At 33.8% G+C, this 16,096-nt stretch overlaps 2 protein-coding genes across 2 annotated transcripts; both read left to right on the top strand.

The window, feature by feature from the left end:
- Nucleotides 1-9,987: 9,987 nt before the first annotated feature.
- LOC121810647 lies at nucleotides 9,988-10,932 on the top strand. The gene has a single exon (XM_042211403.1). The coding sequence runs from the start codon at nucleotides 9,988-9,990 to the stop codon at nucleotides 10,930-10,932; it is 945 nt and encodes a 314-aa protein (XP_042067337.1).
- Nucleotides 10,933-12,489: 1,557 nt separating this feature from the next.
- On the top strand, nucleotides 12,490-15,056 carry LOC121742510 (ACT domain-containing protein ACR8-like). Its single transcript, XM_042135670.1, has 7 exons — nucleotides 12,490-12,641; nucleotides 13,066-13,111; nucleotides 13,188-13,302; nucleotides 13,395-13,462; nucleotides 13,544-14,098; nucleotides 14,187-14,291; nucleotides 14,381-15,056. The coding sequence occupies exons 1-7, from the start codon at nucleotides 12,580-12,582 to the stop codon at nucleotides 14,726-14,728; spliced, it is 1,299 nt and encodes a 432-aa protein (XP_041991604.1). The 5' UTR covers nucleotides 12,490-12,579; the 3' UTR covers nucleotides 14,729-15,056.
- The last annotated feature ends 1,040 nt before the right edge of the window (nucleotides 15,057-16,096 follow it).

Genomic DNA, 16,096 nt, shown 5'->3' with positions numbered 1-16,096 from the left:
CAGATCCATAGGAAGTAGACATAAAGAAGAGCAGATCTAAAGTATCTAACATATTCTCATGCAAGTTGGCGAATTAAAATGCAAATCTACCTATGAGAAAATATAAACAATGCGGAACTAAAGCAAACAAAAGCAATCAAAGCAGAAAACATCAGATCCAACACAACTTGAACTAAAAACTCCTTTTCATAAACGATCTTCGGTAAACATAACTAAAACAGAATTCCAAACAAGGATTCAAAAAGCGATTACCGATGGAAAGAAAAATAGAGTAGCAACTGGAAGAAAAACATTAAAAATAACTAAGCAACGAAAACGATGAACTAAAAACAGGATATAAATTGTTTTAACCCCTCGGGTGCAACAAAAACTCCAACTACGAAGACTTCTATACAGATCCAGGTCCCTCCTTCCTTGACGAGGAAAAAGAGATGAAGATTGAGGTGGAAACGACAACTCCTGCTGCTAACTTCCTACGCCATGCTAAAAAAAGGTGAAAATGAGGTGACTGAAGGTGATGACGGTGTCGAACTCCCTTCTTGTGTGCACTCTCTCTGTATTTATAGGATGATGTTGGGCCCAAATCCCTAGAGTAAGTCCATCCTGTCTTGACATTTATGCCCTTGAGATGTCATCTTTTTTTCTCTCTCCTCTCACTCATCACTTCATGTGGTAAACTCCACTTGATCAACTTGTCGGCTAGGCAGGCTTCACTGTTCGTACGCAACTGATCAATTTGGCTTCTTTTCTAGCCATTTTCACTCATTTTCTGAGTTGATCAAGTTGGTTTTGCACTTGCCGCTTTTACACTTTATAGCCCCCTTGCACAATCAAATTCACCACTCTTTTCGCACATTATCAGCCATGTTAGTGTAACAAACCCTGCAAAACCATGCTTGTAACGAGCCATATCAGCAGGGCTGAGCACAAAGATACTCAGTGAACACATTGCTGAAATATACACATATACGTTGAAATTATTGTCATGCCATCACAGTAACTCTCGAGAGTTTTCTCTTAAAAGGCCCGAGCATACTAAATTCTTTGTGAGCTAAAGTTTGACTGATCATTCTAAATTCTTTTCTACTTCTGTCATATCTGAACACCAAGTGTCGTGGAGATGGTGCTCTTCCACGGTCACCTACATTTTTTTCCAGCCGGGGAGATGGCCACCTCCCAACGGCCTCCACTATATCATCTTTGTGGCGTGGAAGGTGGCCACTTCCACGGTCACCTGTGTACACTAATCCGAGTAGGGACACCACCCTCGGACCCGAATTCTATTTTTACGTTTCAACCAAACAGATAGGCATCATACACATAAAACAAATTATTTATGGCAAGACAACATCATTTGTATAACTAAGTATCATAAAAAAAATATTTGACATTTTATCCATATTAATACGTAGGATGTAGGATAGAAAAGAATTCCTCAACATGACTATCCTCGCATGTCTCCATTTAAAAAAAATAAAATAGCAAGCTAAATTTTGTTTTGAGAAAGATACTAAATTGATGACATACATTCTTTTTGTCTCCGTCTTCTTTAAGTCTTATGTTAATTAAATTGAAGGATTTGATTATTGGGAGAATTAAATCATCAAGGAATTTGTATATTCTTGTCGGGTTCTCTTTAATCATTTTGGAAATATTTCACATTTTATTTTCATAATTTAAATTCCACAATAGCTTATCAATCTGAAATTTATTATTTAATTACAAAGGAAATAAATTATTCTAACTAAAAAAAATTAATTCGGAACTAGCTCAAGGGATTATTTTGGGTCCATTATTTTCCTTTCATCCCCAGTTGACATAATTTTGAGTTGAACTCTTAGTTTTAATTTGAGTTCAACCCGGAGGCCAAAAAGAAAGAGCTAGGCCTAAGACACTTCTTCTTATCCTGAACCCTCGTTTTGGAGAGAGATGGTTTTCTCTCTCTCTAAACCTTTCGCCGTCAGCCGCCGGCGACACCTCTTCCTCCGGCGATCATTCACATTCGATCCCTTCTTTCTATCAACCTCTTTCTCCTTCTCTCTCCCTACCTCCCTCTCTCTCTTGCGACGACTACCGCCACCACCACGCCTCTCGCTTGCATGCGGTGGTTGTGCCCATCGCCGTCGCCCTCAGCGCTCTCTCGCCGTTTTTACGGAACAAGTGATTTCTCTCCCTTCTCGACTTCGTCACACGGTGCGTGCGGTGGTTGCTGCGGATGTGTGACAGCAGTTGACCATCGTCGCCTCCTCTCTCGGCCCAGCCTCGCGCCGCCTCCCAGGATGTCTCTGGCGTCTCCATCCTTTCTTTTGTATTTTCAGATTGCTTTATGTATATATATTTAGGTATTTAGCCTTTTTCTTTTGTAGACTCGTATCGATGGTGTGACTACCTTCCTCATGAGAGGTGCTAGGCCACCATTTCTACCGTGCTGCAGGAGCAGAATCTTAGCTTTCCAACTATCTACTTGTTATAGTCGTAGGTCTTGATTCATGATTCTGAGATAACTTATGCATATTTTAAATTTGTTCTTTTATATATGTTGATTATTTTGAAAGCTAATTGTTTGATGGAAGATTTTTTATTAATTTCTGCTCTTAATTGAGGCAACTTCTATATTCCTATATACCTACCTACTATGATGTACTACACGATAGCAAGAATTAATTTCTCTATTAACTTACCTGGGAACGAAGATCCTTAGCTTCCAAAGCATTTGGGAATGAATATTTTGGTGATATGTTGGAAATAAAAATAGAGCTGCATATGGCATGCAATCTTCCTTAGTAAGTCTCATGGGTACAACTCAGTGTTTCTATAGCTTACACGTTGCAAGATTTTGAGTAGTACACCAAAGTGTATAATTGAGGATTAGGGGAAAGACATATTTTCTCTCTCCTATAAAGAATGGAAATTATGAAAAGAATGAATCTCTTTTTCTTATTCTTATTTCTTTCGTGCATGTATATATATTTAGGAATCTATATTTTACTATTTCATTTTGTATGTGTAGGAAACGAAAAGAGTATTGTGTTGCTACTCGGAGATGCGTCGTACAAATGGCTCATCAACACTTGCACGTCATTAAATCAACTCTTTTCGAAAAGAAAAAATCTGACGTCCTTTCGAGCTCAACTCAAAAGATAAGAATAGTCGGGATATTACAGGTAATGTTATATTATTCTAAATAATTATATAATTTACAATTTCATGAAAATAATTCTATAATCTACGAGAACTTAGTTGAGATAACTGTTTTTAATGATTATTCAACTTATGAATATAAACAATTAACGAGGTTGCAATGCTGCATGATGAATATTGCATGGAAGCACTAATAAAAAAGAGTTAAATTACCTAAGAAATTACTTACAACGGTCAATCCCTTGGTATTTACTGACTGAAAACAGTTATCGACGGATTTGATGGGTTACCGACCGAATTTCCGTAGTCCATAACTAAAAAAAATTACAAACATAATGATAGAAAATGTCGATAACACTGTTTATCGACATAATTTTTTTGTTTTTTTAGTGAATGGGATATATTTTGGAAATTTGGTTATGTATACTCGAAGCTTAGTTTGCGTATAAGTGGGAGATTGTTAGAGTATACACTGCTTTATATTATAAAGCTTAATTTCTAAGTTTATTAGAAAAATATTATTTATCACATTATTTCTTATTCATTATTATTTGTTGATTAATTTTATAGAAAATACTAAATGATGAAAGAAATAGTCGTTCTTCTACATTATAGATTGATCGATAAATTTACAATTATGAAAAATATTTCAGTGGGTACCTAAGAGAAGATGTGAACAATCTATCGCGAATGGTTGCTAGTGTTGGACTAAAGTCACTTCCTATTTTGAACGACTTATGATATTGTAGTGTGATATTATACTGAATGTATCACGTGGAGATAAGTTCTTCTTGCTTGATTAGACCAATTACTATGTCGATAAAAGTTTATTTCTTAATCTATATTGGTAACATTGAGCATATATTATTGGTCATGCGCTCCTTTGACTTGTCAATATATGTGAGTTTTCACAACTAATACCATTTGCATCCTGGGTAGACTATTATTGTTACTTTATAGAATTATGTTTTAGCTATGGCGAAGCTGATATTGTCCCCACCTCTTCCCTAGGTTTAGAAGTTTGATAAGTACTAGTAGCTTATTACCCACTCAATATTCAAAATTTTAAGCAAGGATAATTGGCTAGAAAATTTGTTGTCGGATCCAACTACTAAAGTGATGACAGTAGCATATCCTAGTCTAAAAATAAAATAATAATAAAAAATAAAAAAAATAGCATAAAAAATAACTCTTGATCCGGAGGGATTATGCCTACGGTTTATCTATCTTATTTGATGCCTATCAATCTTTCTAGATGTATATAAATTTCGTTGAACTAACTCAAGTATTTTTCGGAATAATCCTATGAGATCCTCGACAACGGTGATCTTGATCCCTCGGACTTCTTCGATAAATTATTTGCAATTTAGATTTAAACGGAAGTCAGTACCAGTATTAGTTTTAATAGTGTAAAAAATTAATACTTCTATTGGACTTGGGCATGAGGCATGCACCAAGTCGTGGATACGATGTCTCGAATAGTTTAATCGAAACTACGATGGTGCGTGAAAATGCTAGTTAGTGTTGTGCTACATGCATCACCTCTGTAATCAAATCTTATTTTATTTTATTTTTAATTGGAAAAAAGGATTGAGAATCTTAACTTATAAGTCCATCCTTATAAAGAAGGGACATAATACTCTGTTATTTTTATTAATTGGTTTTGTGTTAGTTATCAACTATAATCTACTTCGTTAATTGATTATCTGACATAACATCATCAGAAATAATAAAAATACTAAAAGATGGAAGGACATGTTTTTTTGATATCCCAAAAATTATTTTTAGTTCCAATCATTCAAATTCTAAATTATTGGTACGCCTTAATGTTCCTGTGTAGCTCGCTACTAAACTGAGCTACACAGGAACATTAAATATCATTATAATTAAAATGAATGACGTAAGTCGCTAAACTGGAGTGAAAAGATGGGGTGTCAAAAGAAGGGACGGACCTACTTTAGGCCAAGCCACCGCTCTAGAGGGGGCTTGCCCGGCGTTTGAACTCTACAGATGTTCATTTCTATGTTCATTTCTTCTTTTCCTTTTATGTTCATTTCTCGAGGCTTTAATTGAAAAAGAGAGAATAGATTGGAGAGAGGGAGAGAATTTTATATAGTCTACTCTGTATTTAACACTACAGTTAACTCATGACTCATAAATAGGCAAGGTGTCATTATATGGATAAATGGCTTAGTGGGGATGTGAGCTGGCAGAAAATTGTATCCATATTCTTATATTAACTCCTGCCAGGCCTGTCAAATCGGGTATTCGCGGATACCCATTCCGAAAATTTCGGGTACCCGATCCCGAATTTCCCAAAACCTATTACCCGATACCCGATCCGAAAATAATTTCGGGTATCCAGTCCCGGTTGTGGATTTTTTTTTATTATTTTTTTTTAAGAAAATTAATTACAACAAACTTGTATTTCGAATTTGATACAAACTTGAAGTAGTTCGAGTTTAAGATAAAAAAACTACTACAAATCATTAGAAATAAAAAAATTCATATCATTCATCCATAATAAACATCATAATTCATACCTTAACCCTAAATGTGACTTAATAGTGAAGGATTTAGGGTATACATTTGATTTTTAAAATAATAAAATAGATATATAATATATTAAATTTAAAAGAAATTTAAAAAAAATTGGGTAATTCGGATAATTTGGGTATACCCGATCGGATATCGGGTTACCCGATACCCAATAATCCAAAATTCCTATAACCGAACCCGATTCCGAAACCCGAAAAATCGGGTATTGGGTATCCAATTACCCGATATTTCGGGTTCGGATATCGGGTATCCAATTCCCGATATCCATTTTGACAGCCCTAACTCCTACTATAAATTGTAAATTGGGCTCTAATCGGATGAAATTTTTAATTAATGTCATCACATAATATATTGACGCCATTTCTGTCTCATAACCACAGTTTAAAATTTTAATTTATCACTAAATAATTTAAACTTTTTATCTAATAAAATGCTTTAGTCATAATACTTATAATTTTACTATTAATAATTAAAATAAAATCATTACAATTATTTAATTTTCTCAAAAATTTCAAAACTAGCTTAATTCCAAAAACTATTAAATTTATTATGACAAATTGTCAAAACTTATAAGATAGATTTACCATGGTCGAGAGAATATACTACATATATCTCATATAAATAGACCATTTGGGGATGATACAAATTTTAATACGTAATTGGTAAAATAAGAGAGAATGAGAAAAACAGTGGAATTAGTGTAGTGGATGATGAGGCTTATCAATGATAAAGTAAAAGAGAATAAGAAAAAGTTTTCATAAATAGATATTGAATATTTAAATAAGACGGACCAAAAAGGAAATTGAGCCTATTTTCATAGGACGAGGGTAGTATATAAAATTGATAACAATGATTTGTTAGAAACAGTTTTCATCATAATATACATAAAAATATTTTATATGAAATTTAAATATTTAAATAATAATATTATAGTTAGTTTTTATATTTCAGCACCGGCTTATTTAAACTTCTAGTTCCGTCCCTGGTCAAAAGCATACGTAATGGAGTAATTATTCATTATTCAAATGTATTAACATACGGAGAGTGGACATGCATGTTTGTGGCATGTTTTGTGGAACGTAATTACAAATGCTTAGTCTGTGCAAATCTCGGAGGATTTTTATCGTGAGATGTCTGAGCGATTAATCCAATGAAACTAATAATTAATGCGTAGATTGATTTCATAATCTTATTCAGTCATTTCCCCTGATTGTGTAGGTGCAGTCGTACATGAATGTACTAAATTATTAGTACGATATTTTTGTAAGTAAGAAAAATAAAAGGAAGAAAATTGAGAATATTCTTCGATTGATTCTTCATGCTAACTAATGTTTAAACTATCACTTTAAAAAGTAATAAAAATATCCAAAACCTGGCGATCTAATTAAAATTAACAGTACTAAGTCTAAAACAAATTAGGTTGTGGTACTATACATATTACATATGAATCTCAATTGGGTCAGCCCCATTCGAGTTCGGGCTAATTAGTTCGGATTGTTATGCTATTTGGATGCGAATTATTCGAGTTACTATAATTTTTCTTAATTCTGAATGTACTAAAGAACTCAAGTGTGTACATTTGATAAGACGACCACCAACCACAAAATACATTCAATATGCTTTCTCCATTAATGACCTCACAAAGCTCCCAAAAACTTTTCATGACACCTACAGCAACTATGGTGCTCTCATTTGGGTACTTGGACGCTGTAGTTTGCCTGTTGGAGAGCCTCTTCCAAGTTGCATTATCTTCATCAGATGTGAAGTGCATTATGCAAGCCTCTTCCAAGTTGCATTCTGTTTTTCTTGATAAGTTATTATCTTTTTGGTAGAACTCCTCTACTTCGAGGAGGAAAAGTACATACTGTCAAGTATCACTATCTATGTGTTTCCTTCTTCTGGAGATTATGTATTAATAGTGTCAGTGGAAACAACATTCTCATTGGGATTTGGTTTAGGAGTTACCTCATATATCGTCTGAGTTAGATCAGGAGGTGATAGATGAGATGACTTTTGTGGTGGGACATTCTCACTGGCAGTGTACATTGGATATAATGAGTCTCAAATAGAGGGACTTGACATTGGCACAACCCAACTTAGATAGTCCTCCGGGCTATCTGTAGCCCACGATGACTCACTTGGTCGCACAAGGTGATAGCTTGATTCTCTCGTGTTTTGGGAGATGGACGTATACTTTACATTTGAAAACTTTTGGTAAAAGGTTTAGGTGTTCATACCAACTCGATTTGAACGAACTTAAAATTATAGTAGTATTTTTATCTAGCCCACCTAATAAAGACATTCACTGATAAATGCTTGACACTAACTCACTAGTTGTGCATGTTCGTGTCAAATTTTCGTATTGTCTAAAAAAATTGTCAGCCTAACATCAATAGACTCGATAGAAAAACGCACTGACTCTAATCCATTTTTGTGCATGTTTGTATCGTATTTTCGTATTATGTCTAGAATTATAAGCATAGTAAACCATGAGGATCCTCACATTTTCCATAGTATTAGAAAAAAAAAATCTAAATTTCTACATTTTATATAGTAAAATTTATGACAATGAAATACATCATCATGAAATAGTAACCTTTGATAAAATTTAATAGAGTAAACTACAAAAATAGTCCATGTACTATGCATTTATCTCGTCCTTAGTCCTTGGACTTTCAAAATAACCCCAGACAACCCTGGACTAAGCGTTTATCTCGAAAATGATCATTTTTCATTGTTTTGGGTCGAAAATACCCTTTTGAGCATTTGGACAATTTGGTCTTTTTACACTTTTAATGTACTAAATCTGATATTATTTCAGTGATGTACTAAATATGATATTATTTCAAAATTATCATTCTTCTTCCCTTCTGTCATCCTTCGCTTTGTTTTTTTTTATTTCAATATTAGATTTAATTTTATAAAATTAAATTTTAAATTTTGATTTTTAACATCAATAAATTTTTTAATTAAAACTATTAATTCATGGACACTATAAATATTGACTAAAACTATTAATTTTTGTTATTTAATATAATATTCAGCTGTATTGAAGAAGTACAGATTAATCATGATGGAAAAATAAGAGCTATTCTATTTAGCCTTTGTTTGATTGTTATAATTGCTTGTGATTAAATATTATGATGTTGACTAAAAATTTGATACTACTAAAAATTTGATGTAGGAGAATTTTTGTTGAAATTTTCTAGTTAATTTTGATTGTTTTCAAATTAATAAATGAAAATTATATTAGTCTTACATTAGGTGCATATTTATTTCATAATAATTCATGTTATATGATCTATTTATGATTAAAACTATTAAATATTGATTAAAACTAAGGCGTCGTTGTACCTTATTGATTAAATATTAGACACTATCAAATATTGATTAAAACTATTAATTTGTTATTTAATAGTAATTTTAATAATTAATACAAATTTATTGATATTTAAAAATTGAAATTTAAAATTTAATTTTATAAAATTAAATCTAATATTGAAATAAAGAAACAAAGTGAAGGATAGTAAAAGGGAAGAAGAATGATAATTTTGAAATAATATTAGATTTAAAATGTTAAAAGTGTAAAAAGACCAAATTGCCCAAATGTTCAAAAGGGTATTTTCGACCCAAAACAGTAAAAAAGGACCATTTTTGAGATAAACACTTAGTCCAGGGTTGTCTGGAGATATTTTGAAAGTCCAGGGACTAAGAGTGAGATAAACGCTTAGAGCGATATTTTTGTAGTCTAGAATCAATTTAATTCGTCTTATATATATAAAACGATACATTTCTATTTTTGAAAACTTTTATTCTGTAATTAATATACTCCATCTTTTTTTTCTTTCTATTGTTAAGATTCAACTCTCTTTTCCTCTCTATTTAATACTTATACTAACATTTTCTTTCTTCAATAGTATATTGACTAATAACTCTTCTTCTCAGTTTAATACTCCCCCTGTCCCATTAGAAATGAAACGTTTCCTTTTTAGTTTGTCCCATTAAAAATGAAACGTTTCTAAAAATGAAAACAATACTCTCTCTACTTTTTCTTCTCTCTTACTTTACTTTGTATTCATTAACTCACGAAACAACACTACATAAAATCAGGGACGAAGGGACAATGGGGCCTGGGGGGCTCAGGGGCCCTTCAACAATTCTGAAAAATCTCAGGGGTATTTTAGTAATTTCATAATTATTAATTTTGATGCATTTATGGTACTCTCATCAACTTGATGCTCGTCGTCAACTTGTTGGAGTTCGCATTATGGTACTCTCATCAACTTGATGCATTTATTTTCTTCTATTAATGATGTTCTTAAGTATGTTGGGGAGAATGGTTATGAGGATGCACATAGGGCTGAAGCTTTGGATGTGCAAGAAATTCTAAATCATTTTGAGTTTATCTTTGTATTGCATCTTATGAGGAAACTCTTGGGAATTACACATGATCTCTCTCAAGTTCTACAAAAGAAGGATCAAGACATTGTTAATGCTATGAATCTTGTCAAAGTAGCAAAAACACGTTTACAAGTAATGAGGGAAAAATGTTGGGAGGGTTTGCTTACTGAAGTTACAAAGTTTTGTAGAACAAATGAGATTGATGTGCTTGATATGGAAGATGAGTGTGTAGTTAGAGGAAGAGGAAGGCGTAAAATTGAGAAAATAAAAAATCTCCACCATTATCGAGTTGAGTTGTTTTGTTCAGTCAGTGATATGCAAGCTCAAGAGTTGAATCACCGTTTTAATGAAGTCAACACAGATTTACTTCTGTGTATGACATGTTTTGTTCCAAGAGACTCATTTTCTGCATTTGATTCAGAGAAACTGCTTCGCCTTGCCAAGTATTATCCATCTAAATTTTCTAAAGTTACTTTGTATGAGCTTGAAAGTCAGCTTGATAACTTTATTTTTGATGTGCGCATAGATGAAAGGTTTTCAAAAGTGTCGGGAATTGCAGGTCTTGCTCAGAATATGGTTTCTACAAGGAAACATGAGAATTTTCCGTTAGTTTATTTGTTAATTAAACTGTCATTGCTCTTACCCGTTGCCACTGCTTCAGTAGAAAGAGCTTTTTCAGCAATGAAGCTCGTTAAGACTTCTCTACGGAATCGTATGGGAGACCAGCTATTGAATGATTGCTTAGTTCCTTATATTGAGAAGGATGTGTTTATTAATGTAACTAATGAAGCTATTATGCAGCAGTTTCAGAAGATGAAAAGTAGAAGATGAGTGTTATAATATCATTGTATGGAACTATATGTTTACAACATTATATTTATATTATGTAATATTATTTATGTTTCATTTATTATTTTAATTTTTTATTTGGACCCTCCAGCCGTAAAATTCTGGCTTCGTCACTGCATCATGTGCCGAAAAGCAAATGTTGCATATTTAATGAGACAGAGAGAGTACTTAACTAAATTTTTTTCTCTCCAATTAAACAAATTAAAAACTAATAACTCTTAAGATCACAGTCAAATATGAAAATGTGTCGTAATAGGAGCTGGGGACAGTAAAATAAAGAAGAGCCGACTCGGACGTGCCTTGGAACCCAGAACCACATCAACAGTTCAACACCGACCCCGCTGCTCTTGAGTCGGATGCACGCAAAGCATAATCAAGTATAAATCTTGGCATCCATGCTAGCACTTACACGTGTCGTTAGCACGTAGTTGACTTATTAAGTTATTAACATCATCTTCAAAATTAAGTAAACAAATATATGTTTACTCTTAGAGATATCCGGCCATTCGATAATTTTTTATAACGATGGCTTTACAATAAAATAGGAATTATTTTGTAATTTTATAGTACTCCCTCCGTCCTATAGTAGATGTCACACTTGAGATTTGATACGGGATTTTAGGAGATTTTGTTTTGTGTGTTAAGTGGAAAGAGAAAATAATATATTTATATTAATGTGAGAGAAAACTATTTTTTTTAAAAAAGGAAATGTGACATCTTTTGTGGGACAAACTAAAAAGGAAAGTGTGACATTTATTATGGGACGGAGGGAGTATTACTTTTTATTTTAAGTTATTTTTTAAATTGTTGTTATTACCCTCTATCTATTAAAATTAAAAACGATTTTAAAATTAAAAAAAAGTAAATCTAAAAGATAACTACTACTACTGTATATGAAAAAATTGTAATAATATTCATTCAAAATAAAATATACAACAAATCATGTATAAAAACGTTATGAGATTAAAAGCATTCCCCTTACAATCTAATCACTATATCTTTATTTTAGAAGCCAGCGCTTATTTATAATTATAATTATTTTTTATTTAAAATCTATATAACTGATTATTTTTATTACATTATGTGGAACACATAAAAATTATGCAAAATCATAAAATGTCAATATGTGATTTTTACTAATTGTGTAAATCACGGGAAAAAAGTTGGTAAGAATCAATGTTGAACGGTAACAAATCCTTATAAATATATTCCAAAATTTCCCTTGAAATTTATAAATAATTATCACATGGAGTATTATATCGTGCAGTATGAATTCATGTTTGAACTTTTTGGATAGGATAGTCAATTATATTTGATTTATCTTTATCCAAAATAAGTATATTAGTTAAGTTTTAAAATATAATTTGAACAAAAATTTATTACGGCATAGAAATATTTTGTCAATAAATCATTATCTTTTTATATATTGTCTTTAATTGAATTAAATAAAATAACATAAGTGGCTGCATTAATAAAATTACAAAAAAAAACGATGTATAAATTTGCTTCTCCCTCAATTGGGGGAAGACCAAAGTAAAAGGCATGCAGTGTCTTGTGTCAATATTTTAGAGAGAGAAACATCAAGCCTGATTTTCCCACTGCTACAGTCGCTTTTCTGGTGGTGAAAATATGGAGTGGCCGACGTATTTAGATGAATATGAAAAGCTTCTCATTCGAATGTCTACGCCGAGGTCAGTTCTCCTTCATTCCTCTGTGAAATTTTCTCATTTCTGCAATTTTTACAATTCCATACTCAAATAATTTGGTGATAGAAACACAAAATTTGGGAGAAATGTTCTTCATGAAGCTGTTAATTTCTCTGTTCTATTTGTTTCTTCGGAATGAAACAATAAAAGTAATTTCGAGAAAGCTCTGATACGGAAGTATCTCCGCCGAATTCATTTCACTTTTCCTGCTAATTTTGTGCGTGGATCTGTGAATTAGTGGACGAATTCACGCAATTATTAGCCCTAAATGAAAATTCAATTAACTTAATTATCCTCCGATTTCTTTCCTTTCAAGTTACTCCGTCAAATTAGATACAGAGCTGAGAAATCGCTTGTGAATTTCCAATAATGCCCCTAAACTGACTTGTTCACCGTCGACTTCTTCCAGGGTCATGATCGACAATGCGGGCTGCTCCAACTCGACTCGCCTCACGGTAATGGATCCCTTCCCGGATCGAATTCTCAATTTCTAGTAATTTCAATTTCATTAAATTTTTTTAATTCTCACAGATCGATAGTGCTAGAAAGCACGGGATTCTTCTGGAAGCTATTCAGGTTTTGACGGATTTGAATCTATCGATTAAGAAGGCTTACATTTGCTCCGACGGCCGGTGGTTCATGGACGGTGGGTGAAAAAGGCTTTATTTGCATTTTGCTGCCGTTTCATTTCATTGCTAGGCAGACATTGAATTTATTTCCTTTTTAAACGCATTGCAGTTTTTCACGTTACCGATCTGAACGGAAACAAATTAACTGATGAAAGCGTTTTGGGCTGCATTGAGGAGGTGACAGTTACTACTAGTATTAATTACTGCTTTTCCTTTCACTTATGAAATTCTTGCTATAATTAATTACGGTTGGTGCAGTCACTAGAGACGGTTCATTATGGTAGATCAAAGAGTATTGATGGCCTAACTGCTTTGGAGCTAACTGGCACGGATCGGGTCGGGCTGCTATCCGAGGTTTTTGCGGTGCTGTCGAATCTGCATTGCAATGTGGTTGATGCCAAGGTGTGGACGCACAACGGCCGTATCGCGTCCCTGATCTATTTGACGGACGATGATTCGGGCTGCTCGGTGGAGGACTCGGAGAAGCTGGAGAAAATGGAGGGGATGCTGCGGAATGTGTTGAGAGGGGATAATGATATCCGGAGTGCTAAGACCTCGGTGTCTCTGGCCGTTACTCACATGGAGAGACGGCTTCACCAAATGATGTTCGCGGATAGGGACTACGATTGTAACGTTTGTGGCGATGTGCCCTTGGTGTTGGTGCAGAACTACTTGGAGAAGGATTACTCTGTTGTGAGTATTCACTGCAAGGATAGGAACAAGCTTCTGTTCGATGTGGTTTGCACATTGACGGACATGGGGTACGTCGTTTTCCATGCTACCGTGGACACATCAGGCGACAGAGCATCCTTGGTATAATACTGTGCCATAGCTCTGTTTTGTTGAGTTGTTTAGCTGTTTACAATGTTTTTTTTACAAGGTGGGTTATGTTTGTGATCAGGAATTCTTCATCAGACACATGGACGGAACCCCGATAAACTCGGAGGCCGAAAAGCAGCGTGTTATCCTCTGCATTGTGGCAGCGATCAAAAGGAGAGCATCTCAGGTGAAAAAAGACTACTTTGAGCCTACATATTTCTTTATGTTGGTTTTGAACAAATTGTGAAAGGGAATGTTGTCTTGTTTAATTCACAGGGTGTAAGGCTCGAGCTCTGCACGGTCGATAAGAAGGGTCTCCTGGCTGACGTGACGCGGACATTCCGCGAAAACGGGCTCAACGTCGTGAGGGCAGAGATCTCGACATCGATGGGGACGGCCAGGAACGTGTTCTACGTGACGGATGCCATGGGTAACGCTGCGGATGAGAAGCTCATCGACTCGGTCCGGCATAAGATTGGGGTGAGTAGCTTGAAAGTTAAGGAGCTGCCGTTGATATATCACGACAAAGGGGAGAGGGAGGAGGCGACGGCCATGATTTGGTCAATTGGTAACATGGTGAGGAGGAATCTATACAACTTGGGATTGATCAAATCTTGTTATTGATTATGACAAGGGTCGGTTTTGTTTTGTTTGGTGGCATATTTACTTGCTTGGATGCTTTGAGGTTTGGTTTGGCTGGTCTGGATTTGAGAAATTGCACAACAAACACATACTAGGTGGATGACATGGGGCCCACCTCCCCAACGACCTTTTTCTTTTTTAATGAGAGAAGATAGGGTGGTAGTAGTGGTTAGTAGGGTTTCTTTCTCATAGGAAAGAATTGTCTTCTGTAAATAGTTAAGCTTTTCTTTTTCGAATTTTATTACACCTTTTCTAATTTCTAGTGTATAAATTTGGTGATGGGAATGGACAGCTTAACCATACATGTGCATTTCTCATAAGTATTTTATGTTGAATTTTGTAATGGTTCTTGGTTAGGCTTCATTGACTAGTTTGAAAGCAACATTGGTAGATAGGCTGAGTTGTGTCTATTCTGACTTTTCGTTAAAGCTCTTTAACCGATTTTGAAATAAATAAGCGGCAAAGCCATTCACACACATTAAAAAATCTTTATTACTGGAATTCATTTCATGATACGGAAAATAATTAAATATAGAGTTTTTGTTTCACATACGTTTTTTTAGTAATATGATTATTTCGTTGTAAATATAGGTAGGCAAAAAGAAGGTGAAAAAGAATGATATTTTCCCTTGGAGATAAAAAGTCTAATAAGTGGAAGATAAATATATTGCTACAAAAAATGGATGTGTGGATAGGGACCAATTTGTAGAAAAGCTCTTCTTCATTTCCCCACTCATTAATAAATAAAAGAAATGAAGAGACAAAGTTGTAGCTTGGTCTCTACTGCGTTAATTTTAAAGATTTTTTTTGTCTCGTCGAGTTCTTCTAGGACTAGGAGAGAGAGAATGAGTTGAATTACATGTTGGATATTTTATAGTACTAAGGCCAACTAGCTTTTGTATTCTTGTTTCAACATTCTTATTAACGGCTTTTCCTTAGCATTCTGTTCGTTTTATTCCTCAGAAACTTGGGATTTAATATTGATTAATGGAGTACTAGAATTTCCTCGGTCTATATTTTCTTTTCTCTCTTTCTAATATTTATTAATTTTTTCACTTTACTAATTTTATAATACTAAATTTCTTGGCATCCTCACTCTCATGTAGTTGAGCTGGACTATTCCATTAGTAGTTGTGTTATTTCATTAAAACAACATAAATCCTTTTTTAAATCTTTAATTATTTAATCCCTCTACTTTATTCTCTTTTACATTAACTCACATACCATAATTTTCTTATTTATATTCCTACTATTTTATGTTGACGATTGGAATATTTTATAATGAACGTAGTTAGTTAGTAGGTAGGGAATAGAAGTTCGATTGAAGTTAGAAGGCTCCTTGTTTTGGGA

Source organism: Salvia splendens, chromosome 7 (assembly GCF_004379255.2).
Source record: "Salvia splendens isolate huo1 chromosome 7, SspV2, whole genome shotgun sequence".
NCBI lineage: Eukaryota > Viridiplantae > Streptophyta > Magnoliopsida > Lamiales > Lamiaceae > Salvia > Salvia splendens.
The sequence above is the reverse complement of the archived record's forward strand: the minus strand, read 5'-3'. Positions and strand labels throughout refer to the sequence as shown.

Coding starts and splice junctions, on each gene's coding strand:
- LOC121810647 (XM_042211403.1), top strand. CDS start 9,988: ATGCATTTATTTTCTTCTATTAATGATGTTCTTAAGTATGTTGGGGAG.
- LOC121742510 (XM_042135670.1), top strand. CDS start 12,580: ATGGAGTGGCCGACGTATTTAGATGAATATGAAAAGCTTCTCATTCGA. Junction 13,112..13,187: donor CCAACTCGACTCGCCTCACG/GTAATGGATCCC, acceptor TAATTCTCACAG/ATCGATAGTGCTAGAAAGCA. Junction 13,463..13,543: donor TTTTGGGCTGCATTGAGGAG/GTGACAGTTACT, acceptor CGGTTGGTGCAG/TCACTAGAGACGGTTCATTA.